Below are 21,534 nucleotides of genomic sequence, written 5' to 3' on the forward strand. Positions count from 1 at the left end.
CACAACGTTTTCAAGGCAGACCTTTTTACAGCGTGCTTTGCCATTGCCTTCCCCAGTCATCTCCACTTTCCCCCCAGCAAGCTGGGTTCTCATTTGACCGACCTCGGAAGGATGGAAGGCTGAGTCAACCTGGAGCTGCCTACCTGAACCAGCTTCCGCTGGGATCGAACTTACGAGCAGAGGGCTCCGACTGCAGCACTGCAGCCTTACCACTCTGCACCACAATAGGCTGCGGCTAATAGCCACTGGAAGAGCCCCGTGGCGCAGGGTGTTAAAGCTGCAGTACTGCAGTTCTAAGCTCTGCTCACGGCCTGAGTTCGATCCCCGGCAGAAGCTGGGTTTTCAGGTAGCCGGCTCGAGGTTGACTCAGCCTTCCATCCTTCCGAGACGGGTCAAAGGAGTCCCCAGCTTGCTGGGGGGAAAGCATAGATGACTGGGGAAGGCCATGGCAAGGAAAGAAAAGGTCCCCTGTGCAAGCACCAGTCGTTTCCGACTGTGGGGTGACGTTGCTTTCACAGCGTTTTCAAGGCAGACTTTTTACGGGGTGGTTTGCTCTCGCCTTCCCCAGTTCTCCACTACACTTTCCCCCCCAGCAAGCTGGGTCCTCATTTGACCGACCTCGGAAGGATGGAAGGCTGAGCCGACCTCGAGCCGGCTACCTGAACCATCTTCCGCTGGGATCGAACTCAGGCCGCTCTGAGGCTCTTCGGAGTGGAGGGCGGGATATAAATCCAGTATCTTCATCTACCTCACAGGGTGTCTGTTGTGGGGGAGGAAGGGAAAGGAGATTGTGAGCCCCTCTGAGACTCTTTGGAGTGGAGGGCGGGATATAAATCCAATATCTTCATCTACCTCACAGGGTGTCTGTTGTGGGGGAGGAAGGGAAAGGAGATTGTGAGCCACTCTGAGACTCTTCAGAGTGGAGGGCGGGATATAAATCCAATATCTTCATCTACCTCACAGGGTGTCTGTTGTGGGGGAGGAAGGGAAAGGAGATTGTGAGCCGCTCTGAGACTCTTCGGAGTGGAGGGCGGGATATAAATCCAATATCTTCATTTACCTCACAGGGTGTCTGTTGTGGGGAACGAAGGGAAAGGAGATTGTGAGCCGCTCTGAGACTCTTTGGAGTGGAGGGCGGGATATAAATCCAATATCTTCTTCAAAGATGTTCGGAACAGTCCGTTTAACACGGACTCAACCCGCTGTGTGAACAGGGCCCAAAGTTGCCACGCAGAGGCAGGCAAAGGCCAACCACCTCTGTCCACCTCTTGCCTCGACCTGGGTGACCCAAGCTGGCCTGATCATGGAAGCTAAACGGGGTCGGCCTGGTTAATCCTTGGATGGGATTAACCAGGAAGGAAGTCCAGGGTCGCTACGCAGAGGCAGGCAACGGCAAACCACCTCTGAACATCTCTTGCCTTGAAAACCCCATAAAGTCGCTGTAAGCCATGTGTGAGATGCACATCCCAGGTTGCTTCTGAACGCTTTTTAAATGCAGCAAATCAACTTTTTAAATATTGAACTAAATCTGACATACTTACCGCGAAGGAGTTCATTGTCAATCCATGACTGTTGACAATCCCAGATGCTTAGTGGAAGGCACCCATTGGCTGGTTCCTGTGACGTCATGAAGGGGAGGGGGCCTCTTTTTAATAAGGCAGCCTTTGAATTGGTTAATCCGTCAGATGAATTGATTCCACACTGCAACCTTCGTCGTAACCATCTTTTTCCACTTCCTCCTTTGGCTTCCGCATCTGTTGCCTTCCTCCCTGGTCGTCTCCCCCACCCCGCAGGAAGAATACGTCCAGGAGGGCATCCGCTGGAACCCCATAGATTACTTCAACAACAAGGTCGTCTGCGACCTCATTGAGAACAAAGTGGTGAGTGCACAGAGGGTGGCCGGAAGCGCCGGTATAACTCGATGGCGTGGCATTTGGAATACTAGGTGCAGTTCTGGTCACCGCACCTCAAAAAAGATATTATGGCATTGGAAAAGATGCAAAAAAATGGTGTCTAAAATGAATGGATGGTGGTGTCTAAAATGAATGGATGGAACACTTTCCCTATGAAGAAAGGTTAAAGAGGGTAGAATTCTTTAGCTTGGAGAAGTTACGACTCTGTGTGTGTGTGAAATGATAGAAGTTCACAAGTCCACTGATAGAAGTTTAAAAGTCCAGTGATGGAGCTCCTGATGGCACCTGGGGGTTTTGGCCACTGTGTGACACAGAGCGTTGGACAGGATGGGCCACTGGCCAGATCCAACATGGCTTCTCTTGTGTTTTTATGTGACACAGAGAGTTGGACTAGATGGGCCATTGGCCTGATCCAACATGGCTTCTCTTATGTTCTTATGTGACACAGAGTGTTGGACTGGAGGGGCCATTGGCCTGATCCAACAGGGCTTCTTTTATGTTCTTATGTGACACAGAGTGTTGGACTGGATGGGCCATTGGCCTGATCCAACAGGGCTTCTCTTATGTTCTTATGTGACACAGAGTGTTGGACTGGATGGGGTACTGGCCTGATCCAACATGGCTTCTCTTATGTTCTTATGTGACACAGAGTGTTGGACTGGATGGGCCACTGGCCTGATCCAACATGGCTTCTCTTATGTTCTTATGTGACGAGTGTTGGACTGGATGGGCCATTGGCCTGATCCAACATGGCTTCTCTTATGTGACACAGAGTGTTGGACTGGATGCGCCATTGGCCTGATCCAACATGACTTCTCTTCTGTTCTTATGTGACACAGAGTGTTGGACTGGATGGGCCACTGGCCTGATCCAACATGGCTTCTCTTAGGTTCTTATGTGACACAGAGTGCTGGACTGGAGGGCCCACTGGCCTGATCCAACATGGCTTCTCTTATGTTCTTATGTGACACAGAGAGTTGGACTGGATGGGCCAATGGCCTGATCCAACATGGCTTCTCTTATGTTCTTATGTGACACAGAGTGTTGGACTGGATGGGCCATTGGCCCGATCCATTAGGGCTTCTCTTCTGTTCTTATGCATGGGATAGAGAAGGCAGAGAAAGAAGTCCTTTTCTTCCTATCTTCTTCGTGGTCTCTGTGCTTCACACCTATGAGATAGAGCGCCTGCGCTGATCCTTGAATCGGTATCTGTAAAGCCCGGGATTTTTCCGAGCTCGCCGCCAATGGGCACGCGCAGGCGTCCCAGTACGCATGCTCAGCGGAGCAGGGGTCATCGGTGCTGAAGCGTCTAAGGAATGCGATGGAGTACGGGGCCCCTTTCGCTTCTCCTTTGACTTAGCCTTCTTCGGGGCGGATGCTCGGGTTCCCGAGTCATCCCGACGCTTCTTAGCGGGCGTGTCCACTGATCCGTCATGGAATCGCTTCGTGGAGGAGCCTCGCTCAATCGGCAAATCGGTCACGATCGGGGTCACATCGGCTGATGCGACTGTCGGGGCCGGAGTGTCCGCCATGGTCGATGCCGACGGGCCCGATGCCGATTTTTGAGGGCGGTTTGCCGATTCGGTTAAAGCCGCCGAAAGCTGCGCCGCCCGGTTCTTCTGCGTTTGCTTGGAGAAGCGGAGACAGTGTGGGCACGCCTCCACACGGTGCGCTTCACCCAAGCAGAGAAGACACAGAGAATGGCCGTCGGGGCGGGGGGGGGGGCAATCTTCTTCCCACAGAAATGGCAGCGTTTGAAAAAAACCCAGCGACTTTCCATAGAAAACAGCCGCCAAAAAACATCTGGAACATAGGTCCATCAGTAGCTATTAGCCACAAAGCATAGGTGGAATGTGCTGTCTGGGACAGTGATGCTCTGTATTTTCGGTGTTTGGGGGGGCGGAACAGTGGGAGGGCTTCTGGTGTCCTTAGCCCACTGATGGACCTCCTGATTGCCCCTGGGTTTTGGCCACTTTGTGACACAGAGTATTGGATTGGACGGACCATTGGCCTGATCCAACATGACGTCTCTTCTGTCCTTATCTCTGGGGCGGTGATGCTCTTTGGTGCTGGGGGGCAACTCCACGGCCACTGAAATACAACCCCCAGAGATGTGTACGGAAAGAGGGAAGGGGCTCATGCCATTTCTGCCCGCCGTGGTCGCAGCCCGGTGCCCTGGGGCTGTGGGGAGGGCAGGGCTTGCTAGAGCACCCAGCGGGTTCTTTGCTCGCTCGCGACTTCTGCCGTCTTCCCCCAGAATCCTCCGGGGCTCATGAGTATCCTGGACGACGTGTGCGCCACCATGCACGCCAAGGGGGAAGGCGCCGACCACACCCTGCTGCAGAAGCTCCAGACGGCCTTGGGCACCCACCCCCACTTCAACAGCTGGAACAAAGGCTTCGTCGTCCACCACTACGCTGGCAAGGTACGCCCCTCTTCCGGAGTGGCCGAGCGGAGTCAGATTCTGGGCCCTCTGTGGTGACTCCAGGAAGCTGCAGGGAGGGTGGGAACGTGAAGGTTCAAGGCAGACTGCCTCTGGACAGAGAGGTTCCACTTATCATAGAATCAAAGAGTTGGAAGGGATCACCAGGGTCATCTAGTCCAACCCCCTGCACAACGCAGGAAACTCACTAACGCCTCCCCCTAAATTCACAGGATCTTCATCACTGTCAGATGGCCATCTAGCCTCTGCCCTCTGGGCATTGTGCAGGGGGTTGGACTAGATGAACCTGGAGGTCCCTTCCAACTCTAGGATTCTATGACTGTTAAGAGCGGTTCCTCAGTGGAACAGGCTTCCTCCTCGGGAGGTGGTGGGCTCTCCTTCCTTGGAGGTTTTTCAACAAAGGCTAGATGGCCATCCGACAGCAATGCTGATCCTGTGAACTTAGGGGGAGGTATTTGTGAGTTTCCTGCCTTGTGCAGGGGGTTGGACTAGATGACCCTGGAGGTCCCTTCCAACTCTATGATTCTGCATCGTAAATAGATGGGTCTGTCTTCCATAAGCTATCTCAATAGCCTTTGGCTGAGAGCCATTCTAGGGACTCTCAGAGGGTAGCTGCACTGGTCTACAGTTGAATCCAGTCACACCTTAGACCAACAAGATTTGTGGGGTATAAGCTTTCGAGAGTCCAGCTCCCTTAATCAGCTTTGAATCTTGAAAGCTTCCACCTAGAAAACCACATTGGTCTCATAGATACTATTTGACTTTAGTCTAGTCATTATAGTAGTATATATGTTTTAAATCAAGGAATATACATGAATTCCGTATTCTGTAGAAGAGAATTGTCTTTCTACAGGAGGTTAGAACATCAGAAGAATCCTGCTGGATCAGACCAGGGAGGGTCCATCTAGTCCAGCCTCCTGTCTCACACAGTGGCCAGCCAGTTCCTCTGGAGGGCCAAGAACAGGGCAGAGGGGCCGAGGCCTTCCCCTGAGAAGAACCTCAGAAGAGCCCTGCTGGGTCAGACCAGGGAGGGTCCATCTAGTCCAGCCTCCTGTCTCACACAGGGGCCAGCCAGTTCCTCTGGAGGGCCAACAACAGGGCAGAGAGGCCGAGGCCTTCCCCTGAGAAGAACCTCAGAAGAGCCCTGCTGGGTCAGACCAGGGAGGGTCCATCTAGTCCAGCCTCCTGTCTCACACAGTGGCCACCCAGTTCCTCTGGAGGGCCAGCAACAGAGCAGAGAGGCTGAGGCCTTCCCCTGAGAAGAACATCAGGAGAGCCCTGCTGGATCAGACCAGGGAGGGTCTATCTAGTCCAGCCTCCTGTCTCACTCAATGGCCAGCCAGTTCCTCTGGAGGGCCAACAAGAGGGCAGAGAGGCCGACGCCTTCCCCTGAGAAGAACCTCAGAAGAGCCCTGCTGGGTCAGACCAGGGAGGGTCCATCTAGTCCAGCCTCCTGTCTCACACAGTGGCCAAACAGTTCTTCTGGAGGGCCAACAACACGGCAGAGAGGTCAAGGCCTTCCCCTGAGAAGAACATTAGAAGAGCCCTGCTGGATCGGGCCAGTGAGGGTCCATCTAGTCCAGCCTCCTGTTTCACCCACTGGCCAACTAGTTCCTCTGGAGTTACAAAAATGGCATAGAGGCTTAGACTTTCTCTTGATGTTGGCTCCTGGCTCTGGGATTCAGAGAATTAGTGCCTCTGAACATAGAGGTTCCCCTCAGCCACCATGGCAAATAGCCAGAAATAGACTGATCCCCCATGATCTATCTAATCCCCTTGAAGCTTGGTGGTGAGGGTGGCTGATGTGGGCAGGGAAGGAGAAGAAACCAGGACTTTCTGGGTGGTGTGGGGTTCACAGGCCTCTAAGCTGTCTCCTTCCTGTCTGGCAGGTGTCGTATGACGTGGGGGGATTCTGCGAGCGAAATCGTGACGTTCTGTTTACGGACCTCATTGAGCTGATGCAGAGCAGTGAGCTGTGAGTACAGGAGGGACCTCCAGCCAGGGGTGGGGGGTGGGGAGGGAGAAGGTCACGCCCAAGGTGACACAGAGAGGACAGATTAATTGTGGCAGAAGAAGCAGAGGCCAGCAGGGGGAAGCAGAGACCCCACGGCACCCGTGTTCCCTCTAAGCTGAGTTAGCGTGAGCTAGCTCACAGATTTTTTGCCTCCAGCATCTGACCTTCCAAGGAACAGTCGGGGTTGATTTCCCTTAGGACTGACTGATTGGATCTTCTTGCAGTCCAGGAGACTCTCAAGATTCTTCTCCAGCACCACAGCTCAAAAGCATCTAGTCTTCTGCGCTCGGCCTTCCTTATGGTCCAGCTCTCACAGCCATACATTATTACTGGGAAGACCATCGCTTTGACTATATGTTGGCAGGGGGATGTACTGACCTTTAAAGCCCTATACGATCGGGGGCCTGCCTATCTACGGGACCGCCTTTCTCTGCATGTTCCCCAGAGAGCTCTGTATTCAAGGACGCACCACCTATTGTCCATCCCCAGAGCACACTAATCTACACAGTAGCTCACCGCTTTAATACCAGTAGCTCACAAAGTAAAGGAGAGCACAAAAGTAGGCTTGAAACTCAACATCAAAAAAACTAAGATCCTGGCATCCGGCCCCATCACACCTTGGCAAATAGAAGGGGAAGACATGGAAGTCGTGACAGACTTCACATTTCTGGGATCCAAGATCACTGCAGATGGTGACTGTAGCCATGAAATTAAAAGACGTTTGCTCCTTGGGAGGACAGCTATGGCGAACCTGGGCAGTATAATAAAAAATAGAGACATCACCCTGCCAACAAAAGTCCGTATAGTCAAAGCAGTGGTATTCCCAGTAGCGATGTATGGCTGTGAGAGCTGGACCATAAGGAAGGCCGAGCGCAGAAGAATAGATGCTTTTGAGCTGTGGTGCTGGAGAAGAATCTTGAGTCTCTTGGACTGCAAGAAGATCCAATCAGTCAGTCCTCAGGGAAATCAACCCAGACTGTTCCCTGGAAGGTCAGATGCTGAAGCTGAAGCTCAAAGACTTTGGCCACCCAATGAGAAGGGAGCACTCCCTGGAGAAGACTCTTGAGAGTCCCTTGGACTGCAAGAAGATCTAGTCAGTCAGTCCTAAGGGAAATCAACGCAGTGTTCCCTGGAAGGTCAGATGCTGAAGCTGAAGCTCAGATCCTTTGGCCACCAAATGAGAAGGGAGCACTCCCTGGAGAAGACCCTGATGCTGGGGAAGACAGAAGGCAAAAGAAGAAGGGGGCGGCAAAAGAGGAGATGGCTGGACAACATTACTGATGTAACTAACACGAATTAGAGCAGACTTCGGAGGATGGAGGAGGGCCTGGGGTGACTTTCTCCATGGGGTCGCGAAGAGTCGGACTCCACTGTGCGGCTGAACAACAACAACACAAAGTAGAGTTTTTGCTCCCAAGACTCTGCAGCTTAGAGGGAACATTGCAATGCACCTAGGTCCGCACAGCAAAGTCAGACAAGTTTCAAGCCGGTTCCGCAATGAGGCACCCCGCAGATCAATAGTTCTGAGAACCCCACTGCATCAGGAGCTGCTCCAGGAATGCTGGTTTCAGTTCGACCAGATTCCAACGGCTTTACATGTGCAGCGTGGAGAATATCGGCTGGAATATTTATGTGTTTGTTTACTTAATTTGTACCTCGCCTTTCTCTCCATGGGGAGACCCCGAGTGGCTTACATTATCCTCCTCGCCTCCATTTTATCTTTACAACAACTCTGCGAGGTAGGTAGAAGAAGAAATAGAAGATATTGGATTTATATCCCGCCCTCCACTCTGAAGAGTCTCAGAGGGGCTCACAATCTCCTTTACCTTCCTCCCCCACAACAGACACCCTGTGCGGTAGATGAAGATATTGGATTTATATCCTGCCCTCCACTCTGAAGAGTCTCAGAGCGGCTCACAATCTCCTTTCCCTTCCTCCCCCACAACAGACACCCTGTGAGGTAGATGAAGATACTGGATTTATATCCTGCCATCCACTCCGAAGAGTCTCAGAGCGGCTCACAATCTCCTTTCCCTTCCTCGCCCACAACAGACACCCTGTGAGGTAGATGAAGATACTGGATTTATATCCCGCCCTCCACTCCGAAGAGTCTCAGAACGGCTCACCATCTCCTTTCCTTTCCTCCCCCCCCCCCACAGACACCCTGTAAGGTGGGTGGGGCTGGAGAGGGCTCTCACAGCAGCTGCCCTTTCAAGGACAACCTCTGCCAGAGCTATGGCTGACCCAAGGCCATGCCAGCAGGTGCAAGTGGAGGAGTGGGGAATCAAAGCCGGTTCTCCCAGATAAGAGTCCGCACACTTAACCACTACAAACTGGCTCTCACCAGGTCTGGCTGAGAGGGTACGACTGCCCCAAGGTCACCCAGCGAGCTTCCCCGGCAGAGTGGGAACTCGAACTTGGGTCTCTCAGATCAAAGGCCGACACTGTAATCGCTATCACACTGGGTTTTACATTACACCTGAATAGAGTTGGGCTGGGCCTTTTTTGTAGCAGGAGCTCCTTTGCATATTAGGCCGCACCCCCCTGATGTAGCCAATCCTCCTGGAGGTTCCAGCAGGCCCTGTACGAAGAGCCCTGTAAGCTTTTGGAGAATTGGCTACATCAGAGGGGTGTGGCCTAATATGCAAAGGAGTTCCTGCTTCAAAAAAAGCCCCGTTGGGGCAGATGGACGCCACTTTCTTCTCTCCCTTGAGATAAAGGTCTCAGAGAGGGTTCTAGCCCTCTCCTGGCAACCTTATCCTGTGGTACTGCTAAGAAAGGGACTCTCTTCCTAATTTCACCTCAGTGCTACTCTAATGTCCCAGCAGGACGGCTGCTCATACTTCGGCAAATGCACTTTCAAATCCTCGTCCAGTTGTATGGCCTTGAGCAAGTTCTGCTCTCAGCCTCAGTTTGTCCTGTCTGCAGAATGGGCCCGTTAACGGAGAGCCAGTTTGGTGTAGTAGTTAAGTGCACTGACTCTTATCTGAGAGAGTTTGATCCCCCACTCCTCCACTCACAGCTGCTAGAATTGTCTTGGGCCACCCATAGCTCTTGTGAGAGTTCTCCTTGGAAGGGCAGCTTCTGGGAGAGCTCTCTCAGCCCCACCCACCTCACAGGGTGTCTGTTGTGGGGTAGGAAGGGAAAGGAGATTGTAGGCTGCTCTGAGACTGTGTCCTTCCAAGGGCAGCTTCTGGGAGAGCTCTCTCAGCCCCACCCACCTCACAGGGTGTCTGTTGTGGGGGAGGAAGGGAAAGGAGATTGTGAGTGGCTCTGAGACTCTGTCCTTGAAAGGGCAGCTTCTGGGAGAGCTCTCTCAGCCCATCACAGGGGGACTACCTCTACCTCACAGGGTGTCTGTTGTGGAGGAAGGGAAAGGAGATTGTGAGCCTCTCTGAGTTGAGGGTGGGATATAAATCCTACATCGTCTTCTTCTTCCTCTACTTCTTCCTCTTCTTCTTCATCATCTTTCACAATGATGCTGGGAGATGGAAAAGCTAGGTTCGAACCCGGTAGCACCTTAAAAACCAGCAAGATTTCTGGGGTGGACAGTCGACAGAACAAAGGAAGCTCTGGGAAGAACTTAGGTCGGTTAGGCCCGGATCGTAAATGGCGGTTCTTTGTCATTCCCCGAGGCCCTCGAGCCTTCCACAGAAGCTGACTCTCTTTCCCTCCTTCCTCCTAAAGGGCCTTCATCCGAGACCTGTTTCCGGAAAGCCTGAACGCAGAGAAGAAAGGACGTCCCACCACAGCCGGCAGCAAAATCAAGGTACCGTCTGGGGCAGGTCTTGCGGCGAAAGGGATTGCCGTCTCCCTGCGGCACCTGGAATTCTTAGCTTCAGCAAATACATTCCTCCCCAGACCCCGCCAAGCAGAAATCCGTCTTCTTCTAGTGGAATATCTTTGCAAGAATAAACGTTTATTGCCAGTTGTTTGGTGAAGAGGGTGCCTGCCGCTGACCTGAGGCAGCTGTTGCGTCTCCGATGAAGCAAAGAGGAGCAAAGGGTGTTTTCTTTTTGTCGGGGGGGGGGGGTAGGTCTGTGGTGGCGACCCCCTCATCTCCCTGGCAGTCTGCCTTTGCTTATTCCTCTCTTAAGAAGCGTCTGAAGCTGCCTTCTACTGAATCAGACCCTTGGTCCATCAAAGACAGTCTTGTCTACTCAGACTGGCAGTGGCTCTCCAGGGTCTCAAGCTGAGGTCTTTCACGCCTGTTTGCCTGGACACTATTTAGTTGGAGAATCCGGGGATTGAACCTGGGACCTTCTGCTTACCAAGCAGATGCTCTACCACTGAGCCACCGTCCCTCCCCTAACTGGCAGCGGCTCTCCAGGGTTTCAAGCTGAGGTTTTTCACTCCTACTTGCCTGGACCCTTTCTAGTTGGGGATTGAACCTGGGACCTTCTGCTTTCCAAGCAGATGCTCTGCCACTGAGCCACAGCCCCATTCATGGCTCTCCAGGGTCTCAAGCTGAGGTTTTTCACGCCTACTTGCCTGGACCCTTTCTAGTTGGGGATTGAACCTGGGACCTTCTGCTTACCAAGCAGAGGCTCTACCACTGAGCAACAGCCCCATTCATGGCTCTCCAGGGTCTCAAGCTGAGGTTTTTCACGCCTATTTGCCTGGACCCTTTCTAGTTGGGGATTGAACCTGGGACCTCCTGCTTACCAAGCAGATGCTCTACAACTGAGCCACCTAAGCATCGAGGGACTATGGCCTTTTCCACATTCTCATAGAACCATAGAATCCCAGAGTTCGAAGGGGCCATAGAGGCAATCTAGTCCAACCCCATGCTCAATGCAGGATCATCCTAAAGCATCCCCGACAAGGGTTCTTCCAGCGGCTGCTTAAAGACTGCCAGTGAGGGGGACCTCACCACCTCCGTTGGGAGCTGATTCCACTACTGAACAACTCTTACTGTTAAAAAGCTTCCCCTGATATCTGGCTGATACCTTAGCACCCTTAATTTAGACCCATTCTTCCGAGTCCTCTCCTCTGCTGCCAACAGGAACAGCTCCCCGCCCTCCTCTAAATGACAGCCCTTCCAAGACGTAACCTGTGTGTTCTGAGAGGCAGTTTGGTGTAGTGGTTAAGTGTGTGGACTTTTAACCAGGTTCAATTCCCCACTCCTCCACTTGCAGCTGCTGGAATGGCCTTGGGTCAGCCATGGCTCTCGCAGGAGTTGTCCTTGAAAGGGCAGCTGCTGGGAGAGCTCTCTCAGCCCCACCCACCTCACAGGGTGCCTGTTGTGGGGGAGGAAGGGAAAAGAGATTGTGAGTGGCTCTGAGCCTCTGTCCTTGAAAGGGCAGCTGCTGGGAGAGCTCTCTCAGCCCCACCCACCTCACAGGGTGCCTGTTGTGGGGGAGGAAGGGAAAAGAGATTGTGAGTGGCTCTGAGCCTCTGTCCTTGAAAGGGCAGCTTCTGGGAGAGCTCTCTCAGCTGCACCTACCTCACAGGGTGTCTGTTGTGGGGGAGGAAGGGAAAAGAGATTGTGAGTGGCTCTGAGCCTCTGTCCTTGAAAGGGCAGCTGGTGGGACAGCTCGCTCAGCCCCACCCACCTCACAGGGTGCCTGTTGTGGGGGAGGAAGGGAAAGGAGATTGTGAGCCGCTCTTAGACTCTTTGGAGTGGAGGGCGGGATATAAATCCAATATCTTCATCTACCTCACGGGGTGTCTGTTGTGGGGGAGGAAGGGAAAGGAGATTGCGAGCCCCTCTGAGACTCTTCGGAGTGGAGGGCGGGATATAAATCCAATATCTTCATCTACCTCACAGGGTGTCTGTTGTGGGGGAGGAAGGGAAAGGAGATTGTGAGCCGCTCTGAGACTCTTCGGAGTGGAGGGCGGGATATAAATCCAGTATCTTCATCTACCTCACAGGGTGTCTGTTGTGGGGGAGGAAGGGAAAGGAGATTGTGAGCCGCTCTGAGACTCTTCGGAGTGGAGGGCGGGATATAAATCCAATTTCTTCTTCTTCTCCTCCTCCTTCAACTTTGGAGGTTGATTCGGGGGGGGCAGCCCTGTTGGTCTGAAGCAGCAGAACAAAGTTTTATTCTGGGAATAAGCTTTTGTGTGCACTTTGTTTAACCCTGATGTAGTCACCGGGCAAAATAGATCACACCTGGTGAGGGCCACGGGCATGAACAGCTTTAAAAGGGGATTAGATTAATGGAGGAAAAGTCTATGAATGGCTACTAGCCCTGGTGGCTAAGATGAACCTCCATATCCAGAGGCACTGAACCTCTGAATCCCGTAAGGAGCCATGAAGCAACATCATGGGAAGGCCTTGCTCTCTAATTCCTGTTGCTGGCCATGCAGAGAGGAACTGGCTGGCCACCGTGTGAGACAGGAGGCTGGACTAGATGGACCCTCCCTGGTCTGACCCAGCAGGGCTCTTCTGAGGTTCTTCTCAGGGGAAGGCCTCGGCCTCTCTGCCCTGTTTTTGGCCCTCCAGGGGAACTGGTTGGCCACTGTGTGAGACAGGAGGCTGGACTAGATGGACCCTCCCTGGTCTGACCCAGCAGGGCTTTTCTGAGGTTCTTCTCAGGGGAAGTCCTCGGCCTCTCTGCCCTGTTGTTGGCCCTCAAGAGGAACTGGCTGGCCACTGTGTGAGACAGGAGGCTGCACTAGATGGACCCTCCCTGGTCTGACCCAGCAGGGCTCTTCTGATGTTCCTCTCAGGGGAAGGCATCGGTCTCTCTGCCCTGTCGCTGGCCCTCCAGAGGAACTGGCTGGCCACTGAGTCAGACAGCAGGCTGGACTAGGTGACCCTCACCGGTCTGATCCAACAGGGCACATTCTTATGGTGAATGGATCAGGGGGTTACTCTTTTTTTTTTGTCTTCTCTCCCCCTCCGCTCTCAAAAGAAACAAGCCAATGACCTGGTGGGGACCCTGATGAAATGCACCCCGCATTACATCCGCTGCATCAAGCCCAACGAGACCAAGAGACCCCGTGACTGGGAGGAAAGCAGGTGAGGGGCCCATGAGCATCGTGTCCCTTGGGCAGGGGGTGGGGGGAGAAGAGATTCCTTGGTTCTTGAATGAGGCCGACGGTTCTGTGGAAGGAGGAGTTTCTCTGTAGTGCAGCTCACAAGTTCTTCCATTGGCACGTCCACAGGATCCCGTTCTTTCTGAATGTGTGTACGAGAGCCGCTGGAGGTGGCTGAGCCAGGTAGCTCTAGTCTGGAGGTGAAAGGCAGGGTATACCAGAGATGTGCTTCTTTTTGCTTATACACACAAACGCCGTAACATTTCCATGGAACTCTCTGCTGCGTGAGTGGATGAGAGCCATGGGAGTATATGTCGCTTTGAAGGACAGAATGGTGGAAGTGCAGAAAATAGCAACTGGAATGATTAAAAGGGTTGGAACACTTTCCCTATGAGGAAAGGTTAAAGCGCTTGAGGCTCTTTAGCGTGGAGAAACGTCGACTGCGGGGTGACACGATCGAGGTTGACAAGATTGGAGATGGAGAAGGTAGAGAAAGAAGCCCTTTTCTCCCTTTCTCACAATACAAGAACTCATCGACACATGATGAAATCGCTGAGCAGTCAGGTTAGAACAGATAAAAGGGAGGACTTCTTCACCCAAAGGGTGATTAACACGTGGAATTCACTGCCACAGGAGGTGATGGCAGCTGCAAGCATAGACAGCTTCAAGAGGGGATTGGATCAGCATATGGAGCAGAGATCCATACGTGGCTCTTAGCCACAGCGAATTGTTGGAACTCTCTGTCTGGGGCAAATGATGCTCTGTATTCTTGGTACTTGCAGGGAGGGGGGCAACAGTGGGAGGGCTTCTAGTGTCCTAGCCCCACTGATGGACTTCCTGATGGCACCTGGTTTCTGTGGCCACTGTGTGACAGAGAGTGTTGGACTAGATGGGCTATTGGCCTGATCCAACATGGCTTCTCTTATGTTCTTATGTCTGGGGCAGTGATGCTCTGTATTTTGTTGCTGGGGGAAGCAACAGTGGGAGGGCTTCTGGAGTCCTCACCCCACTGGTGGACCTCCTGATGGCACTTGGGTATTTTGGCCACTGTGTGACACAGAGTGTTGCACTGCATGGGCCATTGGCCTGATCCAACATGGCTTCTCTTATGTTCTTCTGTGACACAGAGTGTTGGACTGGATGGGCCACTGGCCTGATCCAGCATGGCTTCTCTTCTGTTCTTATGTGACACAGAGTGTTGGACTGGATGGGCCATCGGCCTGATCCAACATGGCTTCTCTTATATTCTTATGTTTATCGGATATCTTCTGCTGTCTGCCTACATCATTTTAACTGTTGTTACTGACAAGAAAGGTGGGCTATACACGAAGCTGAGAGACAACTTGAATGGACCCCTGTTTGCTTACAGGGTGAAGCACCAGGTGGAGTATCTGGGCTTGCGGGAGAACATTCGGGTGCGCCGAGCTGGCTATGCTTATCGGAGGGCCTTCCAGAAATTTCTCCACAGGTAAGACTTGCGGGCCAGTGAGGGGCGACGGGAAGGAGCTCCTACCAGTGGAGTTATTCCCAGTTCATCTTTTCCCTGTTGCCACACCCACCAGACGTTTCCTACCAACTTCACGATTGTGGATCGTTCTCCCCAAGAGTCTTACGAATTGTAGTTTGCTGGTGTTTTAAGGGGAGGCACCAGCTGCTATGCTGCAAATTTAGAACCTCTACCTCAAATAACAGCCCTCCAAGAGTCCCAGATACCCACTGATCAATTCTCCATTATACCCTATGGGAATCAGTCTCCATAAGAAATAACGGTGTGCCCAGCAGCAATTTCCCTGCCCCCCCCCGCGCTTTCTGATGACCCTGAAGTGGGGGGAGGGCCTCCAATCCAGGGAATCTCCTGCCCCCAACTGGGGATTGGCAACCCTAGCTGGGGGTGGCGAATGAAAACCTTCTATGAGAGGTTCCCTAACAGACCCCTTGACAAAGCAACAATCCCCATAGTTCTCTGAAGGGAGGGAGAAGAAGAAGAAGTGGAGATTTATACCCCGCCCTTCTCTCTGAATCAGAGATTGGGAGCGGCTTACAATCGCCTCTATCTTCTCCCCCCACAACAGACACCCTGTGAGGTGGGTGGGACTGAGAGAGCTCTCACAGCAGCTACCCTTTCAAGGACAGCTCTGCCAGAGCTATGGCTGACCCAAGGCCCTTCCAGCAGCTGCAAGGGGAGCAGTAGGGAATCGAACCTGGTTCTCCCAGATAAGAGTCCGCGCACTTAACCACGACACCAAACTGGCTCTGTAACTAATTTAATGCCCCCTAAAGAATGTGTCCCCAGCCATGGCTACTGTTAATTTAATTAGCGACTGGCCCAAATGTTCCTAAATGCTCCCCACCAAAAAAAATTCTTGCCTACAGGACTGGGACCAGGTAGGGCTTGTTTCCATGGGTTCCAATTGGCTATTGAAGATTTGATTGGTTTTAAAGTTGTTTTTTTAAATGCTGTATTGGCAACAGCTGCCATCACAGCACAAGGATGTAGACCAGAGGTGTCAAATATATGGCCCGGGGGGAGGGACGGTGGCTCAGTGGTAGAGCATCTGCTTGGGAAGCAGAAGGTCCCAGGTTCAATCCCTGGCATCTCCAAAAAAGGGTCCAGGCAAATAGGTGTGAAAAACCTCAGCTTGAGACCCTGGAGAGCCGCTGCCAGTCTGAGAAGACAATACTGACTTTGATGGACCAAAGGTCTGATTCAGTATAAGGCAGCTTCATATGTTCATATGTCAAATCAGGCCCTCGAAGGGCTCCTATCAGGGCCCCAAGCAACTGGCTGTCATCTGCTTCCCTTCTCCCTCTCTCTTGCTTCCTTCTGCACAACAGCTTGCTTTGCCAGGCTTGCTCCATCGCACAGGAGCTACAGAGCGAAGCCTCCATTTTCTCCATTGGCTGAGGCTCCTCCCTTGGGGAGGGAGGTGGGGAGGCAGAACTTGCTTTGCCAGATGCTCTCAATCGCCCCAGCAGAGCTACTGACCCAAGCCTCTCTTCCTTCTATTGGCTGAGGCTCCCCAACTCCCGATCCCCTGGGGAAGGAAGGAAAGAGCCAGAGCTTCCTTTGCCCAGTTCCCTCGATCCCATGGGAGAGATACAAAGAAAGTACCTTTAAGACCAAGGAGTGCTAATGTTTTAAGCATGTTTTATTTTAAGTTTTTTTTTAAAAAAAAGATTAATTGTGTTTGTCTATTTCCTTTATAAAGTTTATATCTCTGCTACCTAATCTTAAATAAGAACAATATGCCTCGGCCGAACAGTTAAGGTCCTCATAACACCCCTGATCTAGACGGCGTTACTAAAGCGAAGCTGCGGCAGCCATTTTGTGGATGGCTCCGTCTCCTGCGGCAGCCATTTTGTTGCTGGTGCCCACTCTGCCGTGTCAGTGTCAGACGTGCCCATGGGTTCAAAACGGTCGGGGACCCCAGCCCTAAATAGCAAGGCCCTTGCAATCATCTCCAGCAACTGGTTCCTTTCTAAGGAAAACCTGGGTCATAATAGTCCCCAAAACGGCCTGTCAAATAGGTTCCTTCTGGGCCACCATTTTCTAGGGCAGACAGCACCCTCTTCGGACAGAACCATTTTCTGTCTGAACTCTGTCGCCGTCCAGAGGGCTCCTGAATCTTCTTGAAGAACCTATGAAGCCACCTCATACTGAGGGAGCGTCTAACCCCATTACGGTCTCTGCCAATGGCTTTCCACTTTCTCCCACGACCTACCAGGTCCCACTTGGGAGTTCCTGCATGAAAAACTCTCTGTCTGAGACAGTGATGCTCTGTATTCTTGGTGCTTGGGGAGGCACAGTGGGAGGGCTTCTGGTGTCCTGGCCCCACTGGTCGACCTCCTGATGGCATTTGGGTTTTTTTGTCCGCTGTGTGACACAGAGTGTTGGACTGGGTGGGCTATTGGCCTGATCCAACATGGCTTCTCTTGTGTTCTTATGTTTGGGGCAGTGATGCTCTGTATTCTTGGTGCTTGGGAGGGGCAACAGTGTGAGGACTTCTAGTGTCCTGGCCCCACTGATGGACCTCCTGAGGGCACCTGGGTTTTTTGGCCATTGTGTGACACAAAGTGTTGGACTGGATGGTCCATTAGCCTGATCCAACATGGCTTCTCTTATGTTGTTATGTTTGAGGGGTGTGTGTGTGTCAGGGGAGTTTTTGAAACTCTGTTTCAACCACCCCTTCTCCGAGTTCAATCCAGGAGAGACAAGTCCCACTCCAGGCTTTTTTGCGAGCCAAGCATTCCGTTTTATAAAGAAATCCCTCACAGGTCGATGCCCCCAACCCTCCCCCCTGTTCAGCCTTCCTTGGCATTCTTTTTTTTAAAAAAAATAAATAAATTTTATTGTATTCTATACCACATATAACATAACCAAAAATTGAACATACCCACCACCGCATTTAAAGGAACATATAGATAACTTACTGACATTTGTTACTTATTCTATCTATCCAAATCTTAAATTTTCCACCCAATCATACACCGGTTTCCAAGTATCATTACATTCCGTTATATTACCATCTCTCAACCTCGTGGTTAAAAGGTCCATTTCTACTGTCTCCAATAATTTAACTATAAATTCATTTCTCTTTGGGATATTATGTGTCTTCCAGTATCTGGCATATAGGATTCTAGCTATAGTTAATATATGGAGCAAGATTTTTTTTTCTGATTTAGACACATCAATTTTGCAGACATTTAATAAAAACAGTTCAGGTAGGTGGGGGATTTGTTTTTTTTAATATCTTTTGTATCCATATGGATACTTGAGTCCAATATTTTTTTGCCCTATCACAGAGCCACCACATGTGGAATAAAGAGCCTTTTGTTTTGTTACACTTCCAACATTTGTTAGAAGCCTCTGGATAGGCTCTAGAGAGTTTATCTGGAGTATAATACCAGCGATAAATCAATTTATACAAATTTTCTTTAACTAAGCGGATTTATATCACAGAGCGTGTGCCTTCCTTGGCATTCTTGAGAGCTTTTGTGGAGCGCTGAGGTCCCCCTCCCTTCTCTCACCCAGGTACGCCATCCTGACCCCACAGACGTGGCCTTCATGGCGCGGGGACGAGAAGCAGGGTGTGGTGCACCTGATGAAGTCGGTCAACATGGATCCTGACCAGTACCAGCTGGGCCGGACCAAGGTCTTCATCAAAGCCCCCGAATCGGTGAGCACGGAAGGGTTGGAGTGGCCGCGTGGGCCCCAACTGCATGGGGTTCCCTTTTTGTTCATTCATCCGCCATTTCTCTTTCTCCTCATGTGAACGATGCAGAAATCAGGGAGAGCCCTCTCAGCCCCACCCACCTCACAGGGTGTCTGTTGTGGGGGGAGCAGATAAAGGAGATTGTGAGCCGCTCTGAGTCTCTGATTCAGAGAGAAGGGTGGGGTGTAAATCTGCAATTCTTCTCTTTTTTGGTGTAGTGGTTAAGTGCACGGACTCTTATCTGGGAGAACCGGGTTTGATTCCCCACTCCTCCACTTGCAGCTGCTGGAATGGCCTTGGGTCAGCCATAGCTCTCACAAGAGTTGTCCTTGAAAGGACAGCTTCTGGGAGAGCCAGTTTGGTGCAGTGGTTAAGTGTGCGGACTCTTATCTAGGAGAACTGGGTTTGATTCCCCACTCCTCCACCTGCACCTGCTGGAATGGCCTTGGGTCAGCCATAGCTCTGGCAGAGGTTGTCCTTGAAAGGGCAGCTGCTGTGAGAGCCCTCTCAGCCCCACCCACCTCACAGGGTGTCTGTTGTGGGGGGAGAAGATATAGGAGAAGATATAGGAGATTGTGAGCCGCTCTGAGCCTGTCCTTGAAAGGGCAGCTGCTGTGAGAGCCCTCTCACCCCCACCTACCTCACAGGGTGTCTGTTGTGGGGGGAGCAAATAAAGGAGATTGTGAGCCGCTCGGAGTCTCTGATTCAGAGAGAAGGGCAGGGTACAAATCTGCAGTGGTTAATTGTAGTGGTAAGTGTAGTGGTTAATTGCGCGGACTCTTATCTGGGAGAACCGGGTTTGATCCCCCACTCCTCTGCTTGCAGCTGCTGGAATGACCTTGGATCAGCCATAGCTCTGGCAGGAGTTGTCCTTGAAAGGGCAGTTGCTGTAAGAGCTCTTTCAGCCCCACCCACCTCACAGAGTGTCTGTTGTGCGGGGAGAAGATATCGGAGATTGTAACCTGCTCTGAGTCTCTGATTCAGAGAGAAGGCCAGAGTATAAATCTGCAGAATTCTTCTTATCCGAGAGAACCGGGTTTGATTCCCCACTCCTCCGCTTGCAGCTGCTGGAATGGCCTTGGGTTAGCTCTAGCTCTCACAGGAGTTGTCCTTGAAAGGGCAGCTGCTGTCAGAGCTCTCTCAGCCCCACCCACCTCGCAGGGTGTCTGTTGTGGGGAGAGAAGATTTAGGAGATTGTAAGCCGTGCAGAGATTCAGAGTATAGGTCAGGGTATACATCCAGTATCACCATCATGTAGCCAGTCCTCCTGTACTTGGCCCTGTAAGAAGAGCTCTGTAAGCTCTTGGAGGATTGGCTACATCAGGGGTGTGTGGCCTAATATGCAAAGGAGTTCCTGCTACAACAAAAGAAGCCCTGCCCTGAATTCTAAATGTGGAAGGTATCCTTACCTGTGGTCACTTTTCTCCTTAGCATTTATAATTTTATAAACCTCTCTTATGATGAAGAAGAAGAAGATATTGGATTTATATCCCGCCCTCCACTCCGAAGAGTCTCACAATCTCCTTCACCTTCCTCCCCCACAACAGACACCCTGTGAGGTGGGTGGGGCTGGAGAGGGCTCTCCCAGCAGCTGCCCTTTCAAGGACAACCTCTGTCAGAGCTCTGGCTGACCCAAGGCCATGCCAGCAGGTGCAAGCGGAGGAGTGGGGAATCAAGTCCGGTTCTCCCAGATAAGAGAGCTCTGGCTGACCCAAGGCCATGCCAGCAGGTGCAAGCGGAGGAGTGGGGAATCAAACCCGATTCTCCCAGATAAGAGATCTCTGGCTGACCCAAGGCCATTCCAGCAGCTGCAAGTGGCGGAGTGGGGAATCAAACCCGGTTCTCCCAGATAAGAGATCTCTGGCTGACCCAAGGCCATTCCAGCAGGTGCAAGTGGAGGAATGGGGAATCAAACCCGATTCTCCCAGATAAGAGATCTCTGGCTGACCCAAGGCCATTCCAGCAGCTGCAAGTGGTGGAGTGGGGAATCAAACCTGGTTCTCCCAGATAAGAGTCCGCACACTTAACCACTACACCAAACTGGCTCTCCACACCAAACTGGCTCTCTTATGCTCCCCTCTCCTTCCATTCCCACTTGTGGGCGCTACCCCATAACCCACTCTTTCCCCCTGGCTGACCAGATGTGTCCCCTGTGCTGCCCTCCAGAGGTGGCCACGGTCCAGCGTATGAGCTGCCAGGACCACCATGAGACATTTTCCTACCCAAATGGGACATATTAAAATGACCTCCTGGTCCATTCCATCTATGTTTTTGGGGTGGCCCCTCTGAAACCCCACTCTGCCATGGAAGCTTGCTGGGTAACCGTGGAGACCTCTATCAGTCTAACCTACCTCACGGGGTGGTTGTGAGGATAAAATAGAGGGGAGGAGAACAATATAAGCTAGTTTGGGGTCCCCACTGGGGGAAAAGGCGGGCTATAAAGAAATATCCACATCTTGGGGTCATGCTAGATAACTCACTGAAAATGTCAAGACAGCGTGCGATTGCAATAAAAAAGGCCAACGCCATGCTGGGAATTATTAGGAAGGGAACTGCAAACAAATCAGCCAGTATCATAATGCCCCTGTATAAATCGATGGTGCGGTCTCATTTGGAATACTGTGTACAATTCTGGTCACCGCACCTCAAAAAGGATATCATAGCATTGAAAAAAGACCAGAAAAGGGCAACTAGAATGATTAAAGGGCTGGAACACTTTCCCTATGAAGAAAGGTTAAAACGGTTGGGGCTCTTTAGCTTGGAGAAACGTCGACTGAGGGGTGACATGAGAGAGGTTGACAAGATTATGCATGGGATGGAGAAAGTAGAGAAAGAAGTCCTTTTCTCACAATACCAGAACTGGTGGGCATTCAATGAAATTGCTGAGCAGTCGAGTTAGAACGGATAAAAGGAAGTCCTTCTTCACCCAAAGGGTGATTAACATGTGGAATTCACTGTCACAGGAAG

General features: G+C 51.8%; 1 protein-coding gene across 1 annotated transcript in view; it reads left to right on the forward strand.

Annotated features, from left to right (window-relative positions):
* The window catches only part of LOC132584398 (unconventional myosin-Ie-like), a 78,446-nt gene that overhangs the window by 37,324 nt on the left and 19,588 nt on the right, over nucleotides 1-21,534 (forward strand). Inside the window, exons 13-19 of the mRNA XM_060256271.1 lie at nucleotides 1,798-1,880; nucleotides 4,171-4,338; nucleotides 6,246-6,331; nucleotides 10,058-10,139; nucleotides 13,231-13,337; nucleotides 14,724-14,822; nucleotides 18,387-18,531. Of these exons, the coding sequence (XP_060112254.1) occupies nucleotides 1,798-1,880; nucleotides 4,171-4,338; nucleotides 6,246-6,331; nucleotides 10,058-10,139; nucleotides 13,231-13,337; nucleotides 14,724-14,822; nucleotides 18,387-18,531 (770 nt within the window). The remainder of the gene's footprint in view (nucleotides 1-1,797; nucleotides 1,881-4,170; nucleotides 4,339-6,245; nucleotides 6,332-10,057; nucleotides 10,140-13,230; nucleotides 13,338-14,723; nucleotides 14,823-18,386; nucleotides 18,532-21,534) is intronic.

This window comes from Heteronotia binoei, chromosome 1 (genome assembly GCF_032191835.1).
Source record: "Heteronotia binoei isolate CCM8104 ecotype False Entrance Well chromosome 1, APGP_CSIRO_Hbin_v1, whole genome shotgun sequence".
In the NCBI taxonomy this organism is placed as follows: Eukaryota; Metazoa; Chordata; class Lepidosauria; order Squamata; family Gekkonidae; genus Heteronotia; species Heteronotia binoei.